The sequence below is a fragment of the Ranitomeya imitator genome, chromosome 3 (genome assembly GCF_032444005.1).
Source record: "Ranitomeya imitator isolate aRanImi1 chromosome 3, aRanImi1.pri, whole genome shotgun sequence".
Classification (NCBI taxonomy): domain Eukaryota; kingdom Metazoa; phylum Chordata; class Amphibia; order Anura; family Dendrobatidae; genus Ranitomeya; species Ranitomeya imitator.
Window position 1 is genome coordinate 187,903,378 of NC_091284.1, and position 25,860 is coordinate 187,929,237.

General features: G+C 42.8%; 1 protein-coding gene across 2 annotated transcripts in view; it reads left to right on the plus strand.

Annotated features, from left to right (window-relative positions):
- The window catches only part of LOC138673100 (EF-hand calcium-binding domain-containing protein 4B-like), a 237,268-nt gene that overhangs the window by 118,108 nt on the left and 93,300 nt on the right, over window positions 1-25,860 (plus strand). For both annotated transcript variants that reach the window (XM_069761704.1, XM_069761705.1), the window contains exons 7-9: window positions 1,932-2,027; window positions 3,293-3,474; window positions 12,147-12,192. In XM_069761704.1, coding sequence (XP_069617805.1) covers window positions 1,932-2,027; window positions 3,293-3,474; window positions 12,147-12,192 — 324 coding nt within the window. The remainder of the gene's footprint in view (window positions 1-1,931; window positions 2,028-3,292; window positions 3,475-12,146; window positions 12,193-25,860) is intronic.

A 25,860-nucleotide genomic window follows, 5' to 3' on the forward strand; every position in this document is an offset into this window, starting at 1 on the left:
TCTGTAAGACCCCCACTACAACTAAAGACAAAGAGGGTAGACAAACAAGGGGACACTTAACTTGAGAAGACAAATGAGATGTCACGCCAGCAATCCTCCAAGAGTCCTTTGAAAAGGAACTAACTAACTGTTAGTACATCCAACTAGACAGAGACATGTAAAGAGCCAACACCAGCAACCTGCTGCAGCCATGGAATGAATATAAGCCATCATCACAGGTGTCTAATTAGCAGCAGAAGGTGGAGGTAACTGGAGCGCCCCCAGACACAGGGCCACAAGTCACTCGGTACCGGTCCTTTCTGCTCAGTTATGCGGTTGTCACGGTGGCTGGACCCGGTCAGTGACCCTGCTAAGGGGCGTCCAATAAAGGGTGATGGTGCGTAGTGCGAGGAATAACGAGGACACAGGGTTCAGTTTCTTTACCTTTTACTGAAGGTTTCAGGATCCTCACTCCGGGGCACTTTCACCAGGGCTGTCTGAGACCGGCCGGTCCGAAGGCACATCCAGAGTTCCCTTTGCAGGTGGATATCAGTGTCTACCCACTAGCGCCTGTGTGTTGTAGTGCTTCCCTGCTGAGCATTCAGGATAGTCCTCACAACTCCTGTTCTCGTTCGTTCTAGATCTTTCTCTTCTCCGTCCCCCAGGTATGTTATGGCTAGGACGCACCTTTAGGACAGGTAGGCCTGGAGTTATTCTGGAACCCTAGTGTCGCTCCTCTCCCACGTTGCCTCCTATGTCCTTCTTAGGTGGTGTATAGTAGACAGCCAACCTGTAATTAACTGTCCTGCCGCTGTTTGAAGTAATGCGTGGAGACTGTTACTCCTTTGGTGCTCCGGCCACCGACTATGCGCCTCAGTAAGATGTTGCCGTTCTCGGGGCACGACTCCTACTGGATCTCCTTTGTGCTGATCTCTTTTCTCACTGTTCCACAATATCCTTCCTTTCTTGTCTCTTTCTTAGGGTACCGCCGCAAGGTAGTGCAGGTGCGGTCCCGTAACCATCTGTCCTTTCGCTAAGTCCCTGCCAGATTTCCCAGGTCTGACAGGTCCTCCCTAGAACTCTCCCAGTCTTCGTTCTGCCTAACTTCCTGTCCGACCCCTAGTTTTACCAATGTAAGAAGTGGCCCAATAAATAAGCCTTTTGCTCCCCCTAGTGGCCGGAGTGTGAAGTGTAGTGTGTGCTTGGTGATACCTGGTCAGGAGAATTCCTTTAGTGCCATCAGACGTACCATCACTCCCCTTAGTGGCAGAGCGACGTTACTGCAACGACCAGATCTCTGGGGCGCTGCATAACCGTTGGGTCCTGAAGGAAGAGGGATATCGCTCCACAACAGAGATACAGAAATCAAGAAGGTGCTTGAGCTAATCGCAAAGACCTTCTACAGTCGGATCTAGGATGACTGTCTGTTACACCTAACACACCGTGACATCAGCCCGGTGGAAGGATGGCATGTAGAATCACTTGGTTAGACTTGTATAGGGAGAGCCGCGCAAATGAATGTTTTCTTCACTATTCCCTCTCTGCTTAGAAACATATAGGGAGCAGAAAACACATAATGAGAGAACCTGTTTGCTTCATAGTTCTGCACATTCACATACACAATATCTATAATTCCCTTAAAGCCCCTCAGCCATGTCTGTCCATTGAGTAGGGTGGTCAGTGACCATCCTGGGTCAAGTCAGGGATCATTAACTCTTCTACATATCACAGTGAAGGAGAAAAGTCTATTTGAAGTTGAAGGAGGCGATTTATCAAGATCATCAAATTTCTTGCCAGTCTTGAGGAGGAGGGGTTTTGGAGTAAATGCTCCTGATTTATTATGAGGCTTATGCCTCCTACTGAATCAGACCAGGCAGTAGTGATGTGCACCTCTATGTGCAGTAGGAATATTCATTGAAAGCATCTTATATGTATTTGTACTACTTTTCTAGAGTAATACCCGTAGCAGTATCCACAATCAAGAAATGAAGAATACCTTAGAGGTGAAAAATAAAGAAGTGCAGCAACTGATTTCTGTTCAAAATGAAGTAAGACATCTGAATAGAAAAATTCATTTAAATTGCAAAATCAAAAGTCATATGTAAAACATCACATTTTTATTCAATGAAATAGAAATAAGCATGCAATATACCACCAACAGTTTATCAGTGATGGCTATTATGAAATGTTGTTATTAATTTTATTTACTAAAGAGGCTGTTCACCTTTGGAGGTGATTTTTTTAAATTTAAATGCATATATTTGGGGTTAAAAATTATTTGGTTTCTTAAAAAACAACACAATTTGGCTTTTACGGGCTGTTTGTTTACCTGCACATTCAACTTTAGTGTGATTTGTGGTCATAAATTAGCCAAAAAGAGCTCAGAAAAAGACAAGTAAAAGAATTACAAATTCTTTTGTTAGAATGTGCTCACTGATGGATTCTCAGTGTAGCCAGAAATGCAGCACAACACGTAAGAAAGAAAACATTGCAATACTTTTTAAGAAACTCCTTCAGTAGATCAACCTTCCTAAGCCGTCTATATAGACATGTAGGTCATAGGAAGTTAAATAATATGATACCTTGATATCTGCCATCCGATGTCTTATTCCAGAGAAATACACTTTTTTATTAATATGTAAATGAGCTGTTGAGATCTATGTGGCGGTCATAGATCTTACGAAGAATCTGCCTCCAGAGCTTATTTTAATTAAAAGGGAGCATTACCAGTGTGAGACTTGTAATGCCTAATAGTCTGGGCTCCTCAGCTACATGTCTTACACTGGTAATTCAATTAAAATAAGCTCTGGAGGCAGATTCTCAGGGAGATCTATGTCCGGCCCATAGCCTGGAACAGCTCATTTACATATAAGAAAAATGTGGATTTCTGTGGAAAAAGACATCAGATTGCTCATATCAAAGTATCATTTTATTCAACTTACATGTCCATACTGCCGGCTTTGGATAGATTCCCTTTCATCTAATGGCAAAATTAATTTTAGTTTAAAATATGTGTACTTAAATGAAAAAAGTCCCTGTAAAGTGGATAGCCCATTAAATATTCATGATATTTGCCCAATAATGAATTCTAGTGAGATATCTCAGTACTTTAATCATGCATGTCCTATACAGTTTCGGTCAGATGTAGGCCCAGACACAGATTTTCTAATTCATGTGCACACACATCCTGATTAGGGCCATGTCGAGTCATCTTCTACATTTCCAAACATGCCTAGGTCTGAAAAAAAAAATAATAGAGATATAATTGGGTATAATAAATCATATTGTGAGAACTAATTGCTGGTTGTTACAGTTAGAGAAAAAACTTTCCAACCTACGAAGTATGGAACAAGTTACAAAGTCAGAGAACGAGAAGTTGAAAAGAACCAATCAAGATTTAGAATTCGATTTGGAGAAAATTCGTGATCAGTTGTCTGAAGCTCAAGATTGCCTGAGTGAGATGAAGCAGAAAATGATCCAACATGAACATGAAAAGTGAGTGAAAAACAGTGCTAGGGCTCATGGACACAGTCACGTTGCAGCTTGGTTTCCTACGCAACCATAGGACCTCCATACAGGTGCATGGGCCATCTACTGTTCCACAGTATGCCTCCATTTTCACAGATGTAGACATTTTGTTTTGGCGACGACCATCTGAAGTCATAGAATGTTCTATACGACATTTTACGTCTGAAGATAAGGAGATTTAGCCATGAACAAGGAAATTATCTCTACACAGGTTTTCATATAGTCTGAACAGCAATGTGTGGAGGCGCAGCCGGTGTGCATAAAACCTTACATTTCTTCATGCTAAACTCATTGTCAATACTAACAATTTTCTACTGTTTTAAAACTTCTAAAATTTTCACAGTTGACTAATACCAACAGTAACAATATTTATAAACATGTATGGGATTGAATAAATTAGCCAAAATTGTATTTCAGGCAATCAGCAGGTTTTTGCTATTTAATCTGACAGCAGCATAATATGGGTCAAGAGAGCCTGATTGCAAGGATGTTTCATTTATTAGGCTGTGTGTTGCAGTTTCAATACAATCAGTGTTTTATCAGCAGGAGATTATCACTGCCTGACTAGGTCCGACATGCAAACCAGTCAACCTAATCTGTGTAACCCCGCCCCCAGCAGTTTGCTGACAATGTACATTGTAAACAGGAAGCTGCCAATCAAGGATGTGGGCAGGCTTAAACACCGCTCAGCATTCTGGCCACTGCTACATCTACAACAGAGAAAACAGAATCTATCAAAACTTCACCAAGCAGTCCAGTAAGTGATACATCAGTGGAATCGTGGTCTCTGCTCTTACATCATACTGCTCTCAGATTACGTAGTAAAAATCTGCTGACAGATTCCCTTTAAGGGTAAGTTCACACAGGGCATTTTTGCTGCATTTTTTTGCTGCTTTTTTAAGCTAATTTTCAGCTGCTTTTTACAATACCAGCAAAGCCTATGAGATTTCAGAAATCTCATGCACACACATTGGCTTTTTGTTTGATCAGTATTTTGTGCTTTGCTGCGTTTTTTGGGCATAGAATATGTCACTTCTTTCAGCATTATTGCTGAGTTTTTTCACCCATTGACTTGAATGGGTGTTGAAAAAAATGTAGCAAAAACGCAGGTATCATTATTTGATGCTTTTTTGCTGCTAAAAATGCAAGGACATTAGCATGGACAAAGAGAAAAAAAAACGCAACAAAAAACGCACAAAAATGCCCAAAAAACGCACCAAAAACGCACCTAAACCTGCGTTTTTGACGCAGATTCTTTCCTGTCCAGATGATCAGGTTTTGCTGCTGAAAAAAAAGCTGCAAAAATGCCCTGTGTGAACGTACCCTAATAATTTATAACATTACAATTCTTATTAGAAAAGTATTTCAGCCCTTGACTGAGCCTTCATAATATTCTCAGAGAACCTATTTATGCCAATGATAAAAATTTCTTTTGGCTAGATCCATTCATCCGTGTGAGTGTTACCACCTGAGAATAACGGACAGATATTTTTCTCAGGTTTTATCCTACTTACATTAACTTTTTCTAACCCATTTTTCCTCTGAAGCAGGTAGACTGTCTAAATTTGTTTTTATCTTGGTAAAAATTGAATAGAACTCTGAAGTACAAAGTAAGTCGTCCTAGTTTCATCCTCATCCCACGGATCCCAATAGACTTTAATGGTCAAATCTGATCTACAAAATCTGACGACAATAGGACCTGCTCTGAGTCTCGTGGACCATAAATGAGGACCTGTTTTTGGATCAATGAATTATTATGGATGAGTGTGCTGTCCAAGAAAAAAAATGGGCAATACTAGGAATAGAGCCTTAGACATAGTAGATTCCCAGTTACAAGGATGTCCTGAGAGTGGCTTGGGTCAGTAGACAATGATGGTTGTGATCTCTTTAACAACCAATATGATTATAAGACAGTAGAGCTGGGTAAATACCATGGAGAAATGTGCTCTAGACCTCATAACTTTGTGATATTTTAGGCTGTCTCTGTGCCATAAACTGATATCTATACCGGCTATGTTCTGTCATAGGTTTCTGGTGTTTTCCTCCAATTTCTGAAGTAAATTATAGTAAATCTGTCCGGCATTGTTCAACCATGGAGCTTCTTTTAGGCGGAAACAAGTGCAAATAGCTTAACCCCTTAGTGACAGAGCCAATTTGGTACTTAATGACCAGGCCAATTTTTACAATTCTGACCACTGTCACTTTATGAGGTTATAACTCTGGAACGCTTCAACGGATCCCGCTGATTCTGAGACTGTTTTTTCGTGACATATTGCACTTCATGTTAGTGGTAACATTTCTTCGATATTACTTGCGTTTATTTATTAAAAAAACGGAAATATGGCGAAAATTTAGAAAATTTTGCAATTTTCAAACTTTGAATTTTTATGCCCTTACATCAGAGAGATATGTCACACAAAATGGTCAATAAATAACATTTCCCATATGTCTACTTTACATCAGCACAATTTTGGGAAAAAAAAAAAATTATTAGGGAGTTATAAGGGTTAAAATTTGACCAGCAATTTCTTATTTTTACAGCAAAATTTACAAAACCATTTTTTTTAGGGACCACCTCACATTTGAAGTCAGTTTGAGGGGTCTATGTAGCAGAAAATGCCCAAAATTGACACCATTCTAAAAACTGCACCCCTCAAGGTGCGCAAAACCACATTCAAGAAGTTTATTAACCCTTCAGTTGCTGCACAGGAACTGAAGCAATGTGGAAGGAAAAAATGAACATTTTACTTTTTTTCACAAATATTTTACTTCAGAATCAATTTTTTTTATTTTCACATGTGTAAAAAAAGAAAATGAACCACATCATTTGTTGTGCAATTTGTCCGGAGAATGCCGATACCCCATATGTGGGGAGGGACCACTATTTGGGTGCACAGTAGAGCTCAGGAGGGAAGGAGCGCCATTTGGCTTTTTCAACATAGAATTCCCTGGAATTGAGATCGGACACCATGTCGCGTTTGGAGAGCCCCTGATGTGCCTAAACAGTGGAAACCCCCCACAAGTGACACCATTTTGGAAACTAGACCCCCTAAGGAACTTATCTAGGTGTGTGGTCAACACTTTGAACCCCCAAGTGCTTCACACAAGTTTATAACGTAGAGCCGAAAAAATTAAAAATCATTTTTTTTTCACAAAAATGATCTTTTCACCCCCAATTTTTTATTTTCCCAAGGGTAGCAAGACAAAATAGACCCCAAAAGTTGTTTTGCAATTTGTCCTGAGTATGTCGATACCCCGTATGTGGGGGTAAACCTCTGTTTGGGTGCACAGTAGAGCTCAGAAGGGAAGGAGCGCCATTTGACTTTTTCAACATAGAATTCTCTGGAATTGAGATCGGACACCATGTCGCGTTTGGAGAGCCCCTGATGTGCCTAAACAGTGGAAACCCCCCACAATTGACACCATTTTGGAAACTAGACCCCCTAAGGAACTTATCTAGGTGTGTGGTCAACACTTTGAACCCCCAAGTGCTTCACACAAGTTTATAACGTAGAGCCGAAAAAATTAAAAATCATTTTTTTTTCACAAATATGATCTTTTCACCCCCAATTTTTTATTTTCTCAAGGGTAGCAAGACAAAATAGACCCCAAAATTTGTTGTGCAATTTGTCCTGAGTATGTCGATACCCTGTATGTGGGGGTAAACCTCTGTTTGGGCGCACTGCGGAGCTTGGAAGGGAAGGCGCGCCGTTTGACTTTTTAATCTCTTAATTGTGAGAGCGGACGTCATTTTGGGTTTGTAGATGTGCCTAACAGCAGAAACCCCCCACAACTGACCCCGTTTTGGAAACTACACCCCTCAAAGATTTTAATCAGGGGTATATTGAGCAATTTGAACCCACATGTATGACACAGAGTTTGATAACATTAGGTTGTCATATTGAAAAAATTCATTTTTTTCCACGAGAATCTTGTTTTAGACCTGAATGTCTCGATTTTTCAGAAATAACATCAAAAAGTGGACCCCACAATTCGTTACCCACTTTATTATGAGTGCAGCAATATCCCATATGTAGTAAAAAAGTTCTGTTTGGACAAATGGCAGGGCTTGGACAGAAAGGGGCACAATGTGACAAATTTGGCTTTATTTGAAATTGAAGATCCAGGACCCATTCAAAGCTTCTAGAGACATTGAGCAAAAAAGAAAATCCTTCCAGGAATTATTACTCACAGAGGGAGGCATGCTCCTAAAACACAATGGCTGACTATAAAATTGGTCTTGCTAACAAAACAGTTGTCCCGCATTTGCGTATATTGTAGCAGGAAGAATAAACTGTACTGGAATGAAGGGCAAAATGTGTAGGAAAATGCAGCCAACTATGTGGCAAAGCGGAGTTTGTTCCAAAGATGAAAGAACACCATCAGGGCTCGAATGGCAGACACTTTCAGAGACTGGTCGTACAACGTCCTTTTAGCTCCATCAATCCCTATATGAGAGACGAATGTGCCAATAGACGTGGTACACCATAGCAAGCTCCCACCCGCCAAGGTCAGAACCGCTATATGCACAAAACAACCAGTTCTCTATAGAAAGTATTGTCTGGTACCAGAGGTTCGGCAAGAACCATAAAGTAAAGCCCATAGTGTATAAGTACGGAACTTCCTCATTTTTTAGAAATCCTACAATAAAATGATCATGCCCGTATCATCAACATAAATATAAGTAATATAAATGGAAGCCAAAGTTTTGTGTAGCAAGACAGTTATAAAAACAGTCAAAGTTAGATAAATGGTCAAAAATGTTTGAGTAATAAAGTCCTAGAATTCATTTTCAGATAATCTCACTTTTCAAGATCATTTCTGGGGTCCACATTCTAACGCTTATTGACATAGGTACGTGGACGAGAATTTGTTGGAATAGTAGTTTGGTATGGGATTGATCGAGTCGTAGAATTTTCAGATGACCTGACTTTGCAAGAACATTTGTGGGGTCCACACTCTACAGCGTACAGACGTGGGTACGTGGATGAGAATTTGTTGGGATAGTAGTTTGGTATGGGATTGATCAAATTCTGGAATTAATTGTGAAATGGGGTAAAATGGGATCTACTAATTAAAATATTTATCAATTGTTCCAAATTGTACTACTGGGGCCACTAAGCAGAAAATAAAAATGATTGAAAAAAAAAAAAAACTAATAATTGTAGGTGGTGTGGTAGGTCTCAAAACAGGGGGAGATACAAAGGCCTGGTTGGGATGGGCATGTGGGGCAATAAAATCGGGAATCACTCCGCCTGCCATGCTTTCTGCAAACTCGGCACCTTTTTTGAGGATACCTTTGGGTGGGAGTGACAGGGACAGGGTGAGGAAAATGGCGTTCTGACAGTCTCCGGGAATCCTCAGAGTCGAAGGCTTCCCCCGGTGCCATGGACTCAAATATGAGGCTCTCTACTACTTTTTCCTGAAAGTGCAGGAAAGTTAGTGGTCCTTGAGATTTTTTGTATAGGACAAAACTGTTGTTATGTGGCAGTCTGAATTAGATAGATTCCCACCTTTTTATACCACGCCCTGGTCTTCCTCTTGACCAGGTATGGTTGCAGAACCTGGTCTGACAGGTCTAACGCCACCCATATGTCTATTATATTCTGTGACGCAGACAGGTTTTTCTTTGTCCCTGGTGGCACCCCTCTCTCTGACCGTCACAGTGGTGTCCGTATGCAGTGTGGAAAGCATATAGACGTCCTTCCTGTCTTTCCACTTCACTGCAAGTAGTTGGTCGCTTGCAAGTGAAAATGACGCCCCCCTCTCCAAACGTCTGGACACCAACTGTGACGGAAACCCCACTCTGTTTTTCCTCACTGTCCCACAGGCCCCTGTACTTGCAGCATGGAGGGATTTGTATAGGGGGATACTCGTGTAATAATTATCTGTGTACAAGTGGTACCCTTGATTGAGAAAGGGCGTCATTAGCTCCCAGACAATTTTGCCTGGGATACCAATTGTCTGGGGGCAGTTTGGGGGGTTTATTTGGCGGTCCCTACCTTCGTAAATTAGGAAGGTGGACGTGTACCCTGATGAGCTCTCGCAAGCTTTATATAATTTTACGCCGTATTTGGCTCTCTTGGAGGGAATAAATTGGCGGAATGAAAGACGGCCCTTGTAGCTCATCAAGGACTCGTCGACTGCCATATTTTGCTCTGGGGTATAGGAATTTAGAAAGGAAGTTTTTAGGAGGGAAATTAGGGGTCTTAATTTATTTAGCCGATCGTAGTTGGGGTCAGTTCTTGGGAGAGCTTGGGCATTGTCACTGAAGTGGAGGAATCTCATCAGGGCTTCGTAACGGGCTCGGGACATGATGGCTGCAAATACAGGGGTGCAGTGGACAGCTTTTGTTGCCCAGTAAGAGCGGAGAGTGGGTTTTTTTACTATACCCATATTCAGGGTGAGGCCTAAGAATTTTTTAATTTCGGGGACATTTGTGGGGATCCAGGAACGAGAATGAAAGGCAGTGGGTTTTTGGGAAATATATTGCCGGGCATATAGGTTAGTTTGGTGGACGATTAATTGCAGGACTTCGGGGCTAATGAAAATTTCAAAAAAATCAATGGGGGTAAAATTGGCGACATCTACTTTTATTCCAGGGACTGCAGAAAAAGGGGGAATTTGAGGGGAAAATGAGGTGTCATTATACCACAGCGGTGGGGGGACTGCGGTACTTGGTCCTGCCTCTGAAGCTTCAGCAGTGACGACCGACTCCGCTACCACCGGGCTGGGGGATCCCGTGGAGGAAGAGTCGTCATCACTGTCTGAAAACTGCTCAACTTCAGGGGCAGAATCTGTTTCGCTGCCGGAGCTGCCGGAGCAAAGCAGGCTGTAAGCTTGCTCCGCGCTAAAAGTTCTGCGAGCCATTTTATCTAATTCCTCCCCTAACCCTAACCCTAACCCTACCCCTAAAAAAAATTTAAAAAAAAAATTATAATTTTTTTTTTTTTTTTATTTTTTATAATCCTCTGCTGGTGATGCAGGGATTACGGAGAACGGGGGTGGGTAAATGGGATGCTGGCGGAGGCAGATATTATGTTTTTTGTCACTGACAGGGCAGCACTTGAACTATAGTCTCTCTCTCTTCTCTCCTAGAACAACTACAAGGAGAGAAGAGAAAGGTACAGCCCAAGTGCTGCCATGTTTATCAAATATTAGGGGTTTTGATCACTGTAATTGGACATATTACAGTAATCAAAACCCAGCAGCCAATGAGAAAATTCTCATAGGTTGCTGGGTCTCTGCTGGCAGATCATGGCAGGCGCACTGCGCATGCGCCCGCCATTTTCTTCCAGCAGAGAAGAAGAAGGGGGGCCAGGAGCAGTGGGCTGGGGACCGGGGACCACTACTGAGGACCGGGGACCACTACTGAGGACCGGGGACAGGAGCAGGCGGTATGGTGGGGGGCTCGGGGGCTCTATTTCTCTCCCCTCTGATGTGCGATCACATCAGAGGGGAGAGAAATGCAAAGCATTTTTTTTTTTTTACAAACTATTTGCAGCGATCGCAATCCCGGGGGTCTGTAAAGACCCCTGGGATTGCGATCGCTCCAGGGGGTCTGCGATCGCTCCAGGGGGTCTGTAAAAACAGACCCCAATACACCGGGGGAAGCTAGGCTTTGGCGGGCGCATCTGCACATGCGCCCGCCATTTTGGAGCCCGGGCAGGAAGGAGGAGGGTCGGGGACCGGGGGGGCACCTTCTCCGGTACATAAGGTACCGTGGGGGGCTCGGGGGACCCTATTTCTCTCCCCTCTAATGTCCGATCACATTAGAGGGGAGAGAAACACAATACGAATCGCGTTTTTTTTTTTTTTTGCGATCGCCGGTAAACGGTTAATTACCGGCGATCGCAAAAGCGGGGTCGGTGAAAACCGACCCGAATCATGTTCTCTGGGGTCTCGGCTACCCCCGGCAGCCGAGACCCCGGAGAAAATCGGCCTCTGGGGGGCGCTATGTACTTTTTCCACAGCGCTGTTAATTAACGGCGCTGTGGCTTAAGTACCCTTAGCGGCCGCCGTTAAAAGGCGTATCGGCGGTCGCTAAGGGGTTAATAATAGTGCTGAGCGAGCGTGCTCGGATTGTGTTGTGGCCGCATGCTCGGTTGCCAGTAGAGTATCTCTCGTGTGCTCAAATACTATGTTCGAGTCGCCGCGGCTGCATGTCTCTTCGACAGCCGCAACAGATGTAGGGATTGCCTGTTTGTTATGCAATCCCTGCATGTGTTGTCGCTGTCGAACAGACATGAGACATGCAGCCGCGGCGACTCAAACATAGTATTCGAGCATGCCGAAGACACTCTGTTAGCACCTGATTATGCTCTGACAACACCTAATCCGAGCATGCTCGCTCAACACTGCTTAATAAGTCTTCCCCCCCATGCAGTCATCTCATTAATTTCAGGGATATTTTTGTGACTTCTGCTACTACCATAAAGCTCATTATAGTGCTTATAATAACTTGCCCCAAATAATCCAAGATATAAGATAAGTTCTCAAATCCACACATTTTCATACTGTCCAATACATAATGTTTTCACCTTGAGGTGTTTGCTGACGTTACTGTGTAAAACAACTGATCTTAATTACATTGATATTTGAATGAGATATTAAAATGGTGTGAAATTTGTTTCACTTAGGGAGTTAAAGGATTCTGAAGAATCAGTAAATATATCAAGTGCACAGGTAAGGAGCCTTTATCTAACCCATAAACTGTGTAATAAAGGTCATAATATCAACTATGCAATGTGACAATATAGACTGTTCAACTGTAAAGATAATTGTATGAAAAATGTCAGGGTTGTGGGAAGCAGAGCAGGATCTCATATCCCTCGATGAACCCCTCAGTAAGGCTAAGTTCACATTTGCGTATGTGTCCACAGCGTATTGTCTGCATGCGCAAATGCATGCAAAAACGCATGCAAACGCATGTGTACGCAGCGGTTTTTATCCTCATGCTCTTACGCATGACCTAAAAAAAAGCTGTGATTGCATGGATTTGTATGCGTTTTTGCATGTGTTTGTGTTGTTTATGCGCACGTGTACATTATTTCCCAATGGGCGTGGCTTATGGGATTTCTATATATAGAGACACTGCACAGCTGAAATTCGCTTCTTTGGATGCTGCTGCAAGATGGATAGCATGGAGAGCTTCAATCTGAATCTGGATTTCTCATTGAAATTGGCTTTTGCTTTCACTGTGATTTGTGAGGAAGAAAAGAGAAGAGAAAGACGGAGAATATGTCATCGTCGCTATTGGCAACACCTCATTGTTGAACTCTGACAGAGCCGTGGAGCCTACCACTCATTGTACACAGAGCTTCGTGAAAACCCGGAGAAGTTTTATGACTACACCAGAATGTCAAAACAGAGCTTTGATGACTTGCTGCAACATGTCCGAGGATCCATCAGCAGGCAGGACACCCAAATATGCAGAGCAATTCCTGCTGAGGAACATCTGTTGGTGACCCTAAGGTACATAATTTTGAACAACAAACACCTGTTGTTGCTATTATTATTAGAAAAGCCATGTACTGATTTATTTGTTCCTTTGTCTGTTCTGCAGATTCCTGGCTACTGCAGAGACCTTAAGATCTGTACATTTCCAGTTTCGGATTGGATTGTCCACCCTTTCTGGGATTGTTGAAGACACCTGCCGTGCATTGTTTGACGTTCTGAGTGCAGAATTCCTCCCCTGAGGCCTGTCCCACACGTCCAGATAATTCCGGTACCGGAAAAATCGGTACCGGAATTGTCCGTGTGCTTACGTAGCACATCAGTGTGGCACACGTGCGGCAGCCGTGTGCCGCCCGTGTGCCGACTTAGGACCACACGGACCGTGCACCGACTGAGGACCACACGGACCGTGCAGGAGACAGCGCTACAGTTAAGCGCTGTCCCCTACGTGTGGTGCTGAAGCTGGTACTCATCCCTTCTTCCCAGCATCGTTCGCTGGAAAGAAGGAATGAATAATCTTTTTTTTTTCTTTTCCCTTAAAAATAAATTTTGTGCGTCCCCTCCCGCCTCCCATCCCCTGTGCGCCCCCCCCCCCCCCCCGCTTGCCAGGAAATACTCACCGACACCCAGCTCCAGCAATGTCTCCTCTCAGCGCCGGCAGCAGGCCCTGTGTGAGCGGTCACATGGTCCCGCTCAGTACAGTGAGGAATATGCGCATATTCCTCACTGTAATGAGCAGGACCACGTGACCGCTCACACAGCACATGCTGCAGCCGCTGAGAGGAGACATCGCTGGAGCTGGGTGTCGGTGAAAATTTCCTGGCAAGCGGGGGGGGCGCACAGGGGATGGGAGGCGGGAGGGGACGCACAAACTTTATTTTTAAGGGAAAAGAAAAAAAAAGATTATTCATTCCTTCTTTCCAGCGAACGCTGCTGGGAAGAAGGGATGAGTACCGGCTCCAGCACCACACGTGGGGGGGCAGCGCTTACAGTAGCGCTGTCTCCTGCACGGCACACGGACTGCACATGGACAACATCCGTGTGCGGTACGTGTTTTACATGGACCCATTGACTTTAATGGGTCCGTGTGATCCGTGCATTCCCACAAACACTGACATGTCTCCGTGTTTTTCAAACAGACACACGGCCCTTGAAAACACGCTGACATGTGCAGAGACACATTGATTTTAATGTGTCTACGTGAGTCAGTGTCTCCGGTATGTGAGGAAACTGTCACCTCACGTACCGGAGCCACTGACGTGTGAAACCGGCCTAACCCACAGCTGAACTGTGGCTACAAAATGTAGCTAAATTTAATGAAGTTTGTAAATTTCCTAACTGTGTGGGGAATGTGGACGGCAAACATATTCGGATTCTGAAACCTACAGGAAGTGGATCTGAGTACTTTAATGATAAAAAATACTTTTTAATTGTTCTCATTGCAAATGCAGATGCAGATTGTCGATTTGTCACCATTGATGTTGGCTCATTTGGACAAGGAAATGACTCGCAGACTTTCAAAAACTCTGACATAGGACAACGATTGTATGGGAATGATTTTAATTTTCCACCGCCACAACCTATTCCTAATACTGAAGGACCGCCAATGCTGTTTGATAATGTTGGGGATGAGGCCTTTCAAATGTGTGCCACCCTAATAAAACGTACTCAAGTCGAGACTTGAGTCACACAAAAAGGATTTTCAACTACCGACTGACAAGGGCACTAAGAACTGTGGAGTGTGCCTTTGGATTGCTGGCATCTAAATAGCGCATTTTGGGAACAGCTATCAATCTAAAAATAGAGACAATTAATTAGGTTGTGAAAGCATGTGTTGTTCTGCATAACTACATCCTGTCAAAAGAGCAACCCCACTTTGCACTTGAGGAAACTGTTAATACTACATTGCAGGATTACCAACATCACCCTCTGAGGGCTACAGTAGAAGTTGCCCAAATGAGGGATACATTTGCAGCCTATTTTGTTTCTGATATTGGAGATGTGGCATGTCAAAATGAAATGGCTTAACCTGAAAATAAAATTTACCTGTAATGTTATGTACCTGTAATGTTTTCTGACTGTAATATTAACACCTTGATTGTAACTTGTATAATAAACACCTTAACTCTTACACCCATTCATACTTCACTCAACAATACACACATGGTTAAATAAAGAGATAAAGAAAGCAAAGTGAGACCGGTATTGTGAATCAAAACAATTTTTACTAACAAAAATAAAAAAAATGATTTACTGATTATTTACTTTCGGGTCTGTGGGAGGGAGTTACATGGTGGACCATGGGGGGTGTCGGCCTGTGATGGTAGGTTAGGAGTGGTTGGGGAAGTTGTTACAGGGGAAGTGGAAGACAATTATAGGATTGGGTCAGACACATTGGGGGAAGAGGACACATTAGGAGTGGAAGACAAGTTGGAATGGATTGACACATTGGAAGGGAAAGAACCAAGGAAAGGTGTGGACAGACTAGAAAACAATGACATATTAGGAGGTGAGGGTTGAGGGTGTGTGTATTTTTTTCCTGGTTTTTCTCCTCTGGGACTTTGGTTTTGCAGCTTTTTTCCTGGTTCTGCATTGGTGTAGTAGAAGTGTGGGCTTCTGCACTCGGCTTGATGGTGGCTGGGCTGCTGCACTCGGCTGCATGGTGGGGGATGTGGATGTCTGGGCTGCTGCAGTCAGCTGCGTGGTGGTGCTTGTGGATGGCTGGGCTGCTGCACTCGGTTTCATGGAGAAGCTGGGTATTCTTGGAAATGTCCAGTGGTGGTGGAGGTGGTAAATAAGTCCCTTGGCAAGTCAGTGCTAGCAGATTTTGCCACAGCTGCTGTCCTGGAGCTTGTTGCCCTGTAGGGAATGAACTTTGTGCCTGCTGCTGATATCGGGACCGCTGAATGGCCTCGGTATAAGCATCCTGACAGGCCTTCATCACAAACAGCTGGAGATGATGACTAAGGTTTTCCATCATGCCCCGTTCCATAGTGGAAAAATAATGTTGCACCGGCCTATTAAGGTCACCTTCCAGGCGGTCAAGGCGTCTGTGGACTTCCTGGAAAAGTTCACATGAGTGAACCCACTATCCATTCTATCCACAACCGCCTTCATCCCAGCCTGGATGACCGAGCTTAAGTGAATAAACTCGGGCATGACTGACCTCTCCCAGGCCCTCTGCCACTGGAGAGAAGACCCAAGTAAAGTAGTGGCAGAGGGCTGGGAGAGGGGAAAACCAGATGGACGGCTTCCTGATCCCCAGCCTGTGAAGCCTGCCTGGCTGCTCCATCACTGGTGGATGATTGGGATGGTGCCGGTTCATTGGCTGGTCGATGAGGGGCCGCTCCAACAGAGGATGATCCAGGTTCTACAGTGCTGCTCCAGTTTCTGGGTGGAAATGAAATTAAAAAACATTATTAAAAAAAATTTAAATAATCGTAAAAGACAGCACAAAAGATACTCACCTTTGCTGAGCAACCACTGGCATAAGAAAGAAAGCTAGTTATGGTACTTGTATTTTCTGATTTTTCGAGCTGCACCATTTCGAACCCGAATCTCCTCTCTCATGTCCTTATTGAAGCGATCCTTCATTGAACGCCAAAGAACTTTTACTCTTTTCTCTGTGAAGGGGGAAGAAAATAAAATTGTTAAAAGACAGCAAAATTTACAGAAAAACAGATGCATCCAAAATTACAATACTTACCAAAATCCTTTCTGACTTTTGGCGTTGTATGGTCCAAATCATCCAGCAGCAATCTGGCCAATTCTTTCCAGAGTCATTGGATCAAGACTGAGTCAGAATGATTCCAATCACAGGGGTCTCACAACTCTGCTCGGTCTTGCACAGCTTGAATAAGTAACTCGTTATTTATGTCACGTGTTGGAACCTGTAGATGAAATACAAAAAATGAATTTGTTAGTAAAAATGAAAACAAATTCAATTACAGCTCTGATAAAGGATACTTACCCCATTTTTCCTCCATAGCAGCTTGAGGCCTGCGACCCTGGGAAGAATCATTTCCACTTGACTGCTCCTGCTCTTCCTGACTGGATGGAACCTGCAGAGAAAATGCATGATTTAACACATGTATAGTATTCCCAGTCAATACATACCAATCAATATATCAAATGTGATTACATAATCTGTGTCATGTCCAGTCTATGAAGCCTCACTGGAGGACATCTTGGAATCACAGGTAGCAGTCAAGTGAAACACTAGAGAAAAGAAAAAAATAAACTTGTTTTAGAACACACACAATGCAGGCCCCCCAAAAAGGGACTCATATACTTACCGTATTTTTCGGACCATAAGACGCACTTTTTTCCCTCCAAATTTGGGAGGAGAGTGTGGGTGCGTCTTATGGTCCGGATGTAATATGTTGGAAGGGAGCAGCCACGAGTGGGATCTACCGTGCTCCCACTCACAGGAGGCAGAAAAATGTCCCCACTGCCTGGCTGCAGAGCTGGGGAAACCACATGGTCCCGATGATTAAAGTTCAGTGAATATTCATTAGCTGCTTCCCCGCTCACCTGTCAGGTGAGCAGGGAGCAGCAAATGAATAGTCCTTCATGGAAACACACATGGTTTCCCCAGCACTGGATTCCTGCAGCAGCTGGGGAGATCTGTGTCCAGTGGAGGAGGGGGCAGCAGCAGGGGCTGGAGGAGACAAGATCGCTGCATACCTGCCTGGCTGTCCTGGATGCTGAGTGCTGCAGCAAAAGGACCTGTGTGATGTCATGAAGTGGGCGGGCTGGAGCATCACATTGCAGCACAGAGCACTCCCTCTTCTTGATGTCATCACAGGTCCTTCAGACATGGCACTAGAATCTGCAAGCTTCCACTTATTACCTATGGAGAGGCAACAAGAGGCAGGGCTCTGTGTGCAGTCAAGGGGTGCTCCAGCTTTTTACCTCACTACAGCGTGGCTGGCTGGCTGCATGACCTGCACAGCCTGAACAACTAAGAATTACGGTAAAAAGTTAGTCTTTACAACACACAATAAAGCACCCTGACACTCCTGTGGTGAACTATAACTCCCAGCATGTCATAGGATCTGCAGGACAGGCTGGGAGTTATAGTTCTCCCATGGGTTCTTAAGGCAGGGCTCCAGTGTTATTTTGCAGTGCTGGAGTGGTGCTTTAAATATAAGCCCTGTGCCCCCATTCCTATACTCACCCTCCAGCACCTTCATATAGTACTTTACAGACACCACACTGGTGCCGCAGCACCATCTTCTTCCCATAGCTTCCAACATAATAACATACTATTATATATAACAACACCACATATAATAGTATGTTATTTTTGTTATTAAATATTTTACCACATTTTTTTGCTTAAAATATTTTTTTCCCTATTTTCCACCTCTAAAACCTGGGTGCGTCTTATAGTCCAATGCGTCTTATAGTCCCAAAAAAATACAGGTACATTACAGGCAGTAGTCCATACACAAAGCAGGCAGGCACCGCACAACAGGAACTGCAGCACAGCACCAGGATGGACTGAAGAACAGCACTAGGACAGCAGCACTGGGACCAGGACAGCAGCACCAGGACCAGGAAAGCAGCACATAATCTACAAGGAATGGAAAAAAATCAGCACAGATTACAGACTGTAAAGACAGAAAGACATTCTCAAAGCTTCTATACTTACATAGACGGCAGCACTGGGACCAAGACAGCAGCATCGGGACCAAGACAGCAGCACTGCGACCAAGACAGCAGCACTGGGACCAAGATAGCAGCACCAAGACCAGGACAGCAGCACCTAATCTACAAGAAATGGAAAAAAAAATCTGTACAGAGTGCAAAAACAGAAAGACATTTTCAAAGCTTCTATACTTACATAGACGGCAGCACTGGGACCAAGACAGCAGCACTGGGACCAAGACAGCAGCATCGGGACCAAAACAGCAGCACTGGGACCAAGACAGCAGCACTGGGACCAAGACAGCAGTACTGGGACCAAGACAGCAGCACTGGGACCAAGACAGCAGCATCGGGACCAAGACAGCAGCACTGCGACCAAGACAGCAGCACTGGGACCAGGACAGCAGCACCAAGACAAGGACAGCAGCACCTAATCTACAAGAAATGGAAAAAAAAATCTGTACAGAGTGCAAAAACAGAAAGACATTTTCAAAGCTTCTATACTTACATAGACGGCAGCACTGGGACCAAGACAGCAGCACTGGGACCAAGACAGCAGCATCGGGACCAAAACAGCAGCATTGGGACCAAGACAGCAGCACTGGGACCAAGACAGCAGCACCGGGACCAAAACAGCAGCACTGGGACCAAGACAGCAGCACTGGCACCAAGACAGCAGCACTGGGATGACAGAAACAAACAGTCTAGAAGCAACAGAAAAAAAAATAAGTACAGCGTACAGAATGCAGTGAGAGACAGACAGACATTTTCAAAGCTTCTATACTTACATCCAGAGTCTTCTGCCTTCTTCCAATGTCCTGTGCCCGCATCCAGAGTCTTCTACCTTCATCCAATGTCCTGTGCCCGCATCAATAGTCTTGAGAGTAATGGACTTCCTGTCTCCAGACCCCCTTTTATACAGCTGGCAATTTTCAGGTGGTTACATCATTTCCAAGACAAAATTAGTCAGAAGTACGCATGTGTATCGAACGCAGACATACGCATGACCTTGCATTTCAATGCTTTCCCACAGACAGTAATGTGGGAACGATGCGCAATATTTGACACCTCAGAAAATGCAACATGTAGCATTCGTCGGACCCCGCCGCACACCTCAAAACGACGCATGCGTACGCATCCACAAGAGAACGCATGTGAACGCATCCACAAGAGAACGCATGTGAACGCATGTCCCTGTGTACACCATGTTAAAGTTATGTATGCATGACGCATGTGGATCGATGCGGATCATATGCTGCGCACACAGACGCAAATGTGAACGCAGCCTAACAGCGAGATCTGATGCACTTTTAAGTAAAACAGAGCTGCCGCATTATGTACACTGTGGTCACCAATCAGTAACAGTTATAATGATGTTACTGATAGTGTGAAGATGTGCGGCTCTCCTGGGTCAAGGGTGCTCAAGTACAGTTCCAGTGCAAATATAATGCTATTTATAGGTCATTGCTGTGTACATAATGCAACAGCGCTATTTTAGTTAAAAGCGCAACCTCTTGTGATAAAATTATAATAGCTCACATATTCCCAATAGGTCTAGACATAGAACAATGTGGAATCCTGCTCTGGATGCCGGGATCCCACAATTTAAAAGTTTGGACTTGTCTTTTGCTAGAAAGTTGGATCCCTTAGGCTGGCACTTTTTCTAGTTAATGCTATTTAGAGAAATTATCTGCATGTCACATGAGTAAAAAGGTAAACACAGACTGATGATAGGTACTTATTATATTACTGCTCATTCTGGGCATTAGGAATATAGCAGACAACCTACTTAGTGACTGACAGCTACAAAGTGAGTGACATCTACAGTACCTTGAATCTATATATATATATATATATATATATATATTGATTCACTAACTCACTCCATCCACTAAACTCCTAAGCTCAGAATGTGCGAATGTGCAGAGATTTTAAATAAAGGGAATCTGAAACAAGTTTTTGTTATGTAAACTGAGAACAGCATGAGCAAGGGGTTAAAAAACTAAACTCAATGATATATTACAAGTCTGGCTGTGTGCTGTTGTTTACTTACAGTGAATGTTTTATCACTATGTTATTAACATCACTATGACTAGCTAGCTATGTGTTTGCAAGTTTGACTCCACCCTCTTCTGTGATAAGCAGCTCACTGTCTATAGTTATGTATTAAAGGAAACCTGTCACCCCGTTTTTTCATTATGAGCTAAAAATAGCGTTCAATAGGGCCTGAGCTGTGCTTTACAATAGTGCCTTTATTATCCCCTGATTCCCCACCTTTGCTGCCAAAATATCTTCGTAAACTCGCCGTTTTCGGCTGTCAATCACCCCTATCCAGTCCGATGGGCTTTGACAAATCGCTCTTTCTCCCCACCTCTGGCTTTTCACTAAGAAACTTCTTCCTGGCGGTGGCGTTGTATTTCGCGCCTGCGCACTAAAGTGTCATCTCGCACCTGCGCATTATGCTTTGCCCAACTGTGGGCATAGCATTCAGCACATCATTGCACATGCGTGGGTCTTCACTGTAACCTGTGTGCCCCAGAAGTCAGGATATGCAAATTGTGTTGTCCTGGACACCGGTAAACTTTTCCGATCCAGGACTGCTGGCGTAAATTTTGTGACAAAATCGCTTATCTATCTATCTATCTATCTATCTATCTATCTATCTATCTATCTATCTATCTATCTATCTATTTCTTTACATCTATCTATCTCATTCTATCTATGGTATTCCTTCCAACTTTCTCATTCCTTCATTCTATCTATTTATCTATCTCATCTATCTAAGAGCAGATTACATACAACATACACCCCATGACATACACCCTACAACATACACCCTGCGACATACACACTGTGACATACACCCTGCGATATATGACTTGCAACCTACCACTAGGGTTGAGTGAAATGGATCGTTCATTTTCAAAAGTCGCCGACTTTTGGCACAGTCGGGTTTCACGAAACCCGACCCGACCCCTGTGTGGGGTCGGCCATGCAGTACGCGACTTTCGCGCCAAAGTCGCGTTTCAATGACGCTAAAAGTGCCATTTCTCAGCCAATGAAGGTAGATGCAGAGTGTGGGCAGCGTGATGACATAGGTCCTGGTCCCCACCATCTTAGAGAAGGGCATTGCAGTGATTGGCTTGCTGTCTGCGGCATCACAGGGGCTATAAAGAGGCGTTCCCGCCGACCGCCATCTTACTGCTGCTGATCTGAGCATAGGGAGAGGTTGCTGCCGCTTCGTCAGAAGCAGGGATAGCCTTAGGCAGGGTCCATTAACCACCAAACCGCTTGTGCTGTAGCGATTTCCAGTGTCCAACACCACCTTTTGTTTGCAGGGACAGTGGAAGCTACATTTTTTTTTCCTCAGCGCTGTAGCTCATTGGGTTGCCCTAGAAGGCTCCGTGATAGCTGCATTGCTGTGTGTACGCCGCTGTGCAAACCAACTGCTTTTTTCAAAGCACAAATCCTGTTGTTCCTTCCTTTCTGCACAGCTATCTTGTTTGTTTGTCCACTCATTTGATTTAATTTGTGCAGCAGTCCACTCCTTCTTATTGCTGCCTGCCATACCTGGCTGAGATTACTGCAGGGAGATAGTAATTGTAGGACAGTCCCTTTTTTTTTTTTTTAATTCTCCCTAAAAAAAAAAGTAGTGGGAGATTAAGATTGGCATTTCTGCTAGAGTGCCAGTCCTGTGTGTGCCATCTCTCTTAAATAGTGGGCCATAGAAAGCCTAGTGTTTTTTTTTTTTAAATTTGGTATCTAAATTCTCCCTGAAAAAATAAAAAAAAATGTGGGAGATTAATATTGGCCTTTCTGCTTGTGTGCCAGTCCTGAGTGTGCCATCTCAAATAGTGTGCCATAGAAAGCCTAGTGTTTTTTTTTGTTTTTTTTTAAAGTTGGTATCTAAATTCTCCCTGAAAAAAAAAAAACAGTGGGAGATTAATATTGGCCTTTCTGCTTGTCTGCCAGTCCTGAGTGTGCCATCTCTCTTAAAGAGTGGGCCATAGAAAGCCTAGTGTTTTTTTTTTTTTTAATTTGGTATCTAAATTCTCCCTGAAAAAAAAAACAGTGGGAGATTAATATCGGCCTTTCTGCTTGTCTGCCAGTCCTGAGTGTGCCATCTCTCTTAAATAGTGGGCCATAGAAAGCCTAGTGTTTTTTTTTTTTAAATTTGGTATCTAAATTCTCCCTGAAAAAATAAAAAAAAACGTGGGAGATTAATATTGGCCTTTCTGCTTGTGTGCCAGTCCTGAGTGTGCCATCTCTCTTAAATAGTGGGCCATAGAAAGCCTAGTGTTTTTTTTTTTTTAAATTTGGTATCTAAATTCTCCCAGAAAAAAAAAAAACAGTGGGAGATTAATATTGGCCTTTCTGCTTGTGTGCCAGTCTTGAGTGTGCCATCTCTCTTAAATAGTGGGCCATAGAAAGCCTAGTGTTTTTTTTTTTTATTAAATTTGGTATCTAAATTCTCCCTGAAAAAAAACAGTGGGAGATTAATATTGGCCTTTCTGCTTGTCTGCCAGTCCTGAGTGTGCCATCTCTCTTAAATAGTGGGACAAAGAAAGCCTAGTGTTATTTTTTTTTATATTTGGTATCTAAATTCTCCCTGAAAAAATAAAAAAAACGTGGGAGATTAATATTGGCCTTTCTGCTTGTGTGCCAGTCCTGAGTGTGTCATCTCTCTTAAATAGTGGGCCATAGAAAGCCTAGTGTTTTTTTTTTAAATTTGGTATCTAAATTCTCCCTGAAAAAATAAAAAAAACGTGGGAGATTAGTATTGGCCTTTCTGCTTGTGTGCCAGTCCTGAGTGTGCCTTCTCTCTTAAATAGTGGGCCATAGAAAGCCTATTTTTTTTTCTTAAATTTGGTATCTAAATTTTCCCTGAAAAAATAAAAAAAATGTGGGAGATTAATATTGACCTTTCTGCTTGTGTGCCAGTCCTGAGTGTGCCATCTCTCTTAAATAGTGGGCCATAGAAAGCCTAGTGTTTTTTTTTAAATTTGGTATCTAAATTCTCCCTGAAAAAATAAAAAAAAACGTGGGAGATTAATATTGGCCTTTCTGCTTGTGTGCCAGTCCTGAGTGTGTCATCTCTCTTAAATAGTGGGCCATAGAAAGCCTAGTGTTTTTTTTTTTTAATTTGGTATTTAAATTCTCCCTGAAAAAATAAAAAAAAAACGTGGGAGATTAATATTGGCCTTTCTGCTTGTGTGCCATCTCTCTTAAATAGTGGGCCATAGAAAGCCTAGTGTGTTTTTTTTAAATTTGGTATCTAAATTCTCCCTGAAAAAAAAAAACAGTGGGAGATTAATATTGGCCTTTCTGCTTGTCTGCCAATCCTGAGTGTGCAATCTCTCTTAAATAGTGGGCCATAGAAAGCCTAGTGTTTTTTTTTTTATTTGGTATCTAAATTCTCCCTGAAAAAAAAAAAACAGGGGGAGATTAATATTGGCCTTTCTGCTTGTGTGTAAGTCCTGAGTGTGCCATCTCTCTTAAATAGTGGGCCATAGAAAGCCTAGTGTTTTTTTTTTTATTTGGTATCTAAATTCTCTCTGAAAAAAAAAACAGGGGGAGATTAATATTGGCCTTTCTGCTTGTCTGCCAGTCCTGAGTGTGCCATCTCTCTTAAATAGTGGGCCATAGAAAGCCTAGTGTTTTTTTTCTTAATTTGGTATCTAAATTCTCCCTGAAAAAAAAAAACAGTGGGAGATTAATATTGGCCTTTCTGCTTGTCTGCCAGTCCTGAGTGTGCCCTCTCTCTTATATAGTGGGCCATAGAAAGCCTAGTGTTTTTTTTTTTCAATTTGGTATCTACATTCTCCCTGAAAAAATAAAAAAAATGTGGGAGATTAATATTGGCCTTTCTGCTTGTCTGCCAGTCCTGAGTGTGCCATCTCTCTTAAATAGTGGGCCATAGAAAGCCTAGTGTTTTTTTTTAATTTGGTATCTAAATTCTCCCTGAAAAAAAAAACAGTGGGAGATTAATATTGGCCTTTCTGCTTGTCTGCCATTCCTGAGTGTGCCATCTCTCTTAAATAGTGGGCCATAGAAAGCCTAGTGTTTTTTTTTTAATTTGGTATTTAAATTCTCCCTGAAAAAAAAAAAAACAGGGAGAGATTAATATTGGCCTTTCTGCTTGTCTGCCAGTCCTGAGTGTGCCATCTCTCTTAAATAGTGGGCCATAGAAAGCCTAATGTTTTTTTTTAATTTGGTATCTAAATTCTCCCTGAAAAAAAAAACAGGGGGAGATTAATATTGGCCTTTCTGCTTGTCTGCCAGTCCTGAGTGTGCCATCTCTCTTAAATAGTGGGCCATAGAAAGCCTAGTGTTTATTTTTTAAATTTGGTATCTAAATTCTCCCTGAAAAAAAAAAAAACAGGGGGAGATTAATATTGGCCTTTCTGCTTGTCTGCCAGTCCTGAGTGTGCCATCTCTCTTAAATAGTGGGCCATAGAAAGCCTAATGTTTTTTTTTAATTTGGTATCTAAATTCTCCCTGAAAAAAAAAAAAACAGGGGGAGATTAATATTGGCCTTTCTGCTTGTGTGTAAGTCCTGAGTGTGCCATCTCTCTTAAATAGTGGGCCATAGAAAGCCTAGTGTTTTTTGTTTTTTTTTGGTATCTAAATTCTCCCTGAAAAAAAAAAAACAGGGGGAGATTAATATTGGCCTTTCTGCTTGTCTGCCAGTCCTGAGTGTGCCATCTCTCTTAAATAGTGGGCCATAGAAAGCCTAGTGTTTTTTTTTTAAATTTGGTATCTACATTCTCCCTGAAAAAATAAAAAAAAACGTGGGAGATTAATATTGGCCTTTCTGCTTGTGTGCCAGTCCTGAGTGTGCCATCTCTCTTAAATAGTGGGCCATAGAAAGCATAGGTTTTTTTTTTAATTTGGTATCTAAATTCTCCCTGAAAAAAAAAAACAGTGGGAGATTAATATTGGCCTTTCTGCTTGTCTGCCATTCCTGAGTGTGCCATCTCTCTTAAATAGTGGGCCATAGAAAGCCTAGTGTTTTTTTTTTTAATTTGGTATCTAAATTCTCCCTGAAAAAAAAAAAAACAGGGGGAGATTAATATTGGCCTTTCTGCTTGTCTGCCAGTCCTGAGTGTGCCATCTCTCTTAAATGTTGGGCCATAGAAAGCCTAATGTTTTTTTTTTAATTTGGTATCTAAATTCTCCCTGAAAAAAAAAAACAGGGGGAGATTAATATTGGCCTTTCTGCTTGTCTGCCAGTCCTGAGTGTGC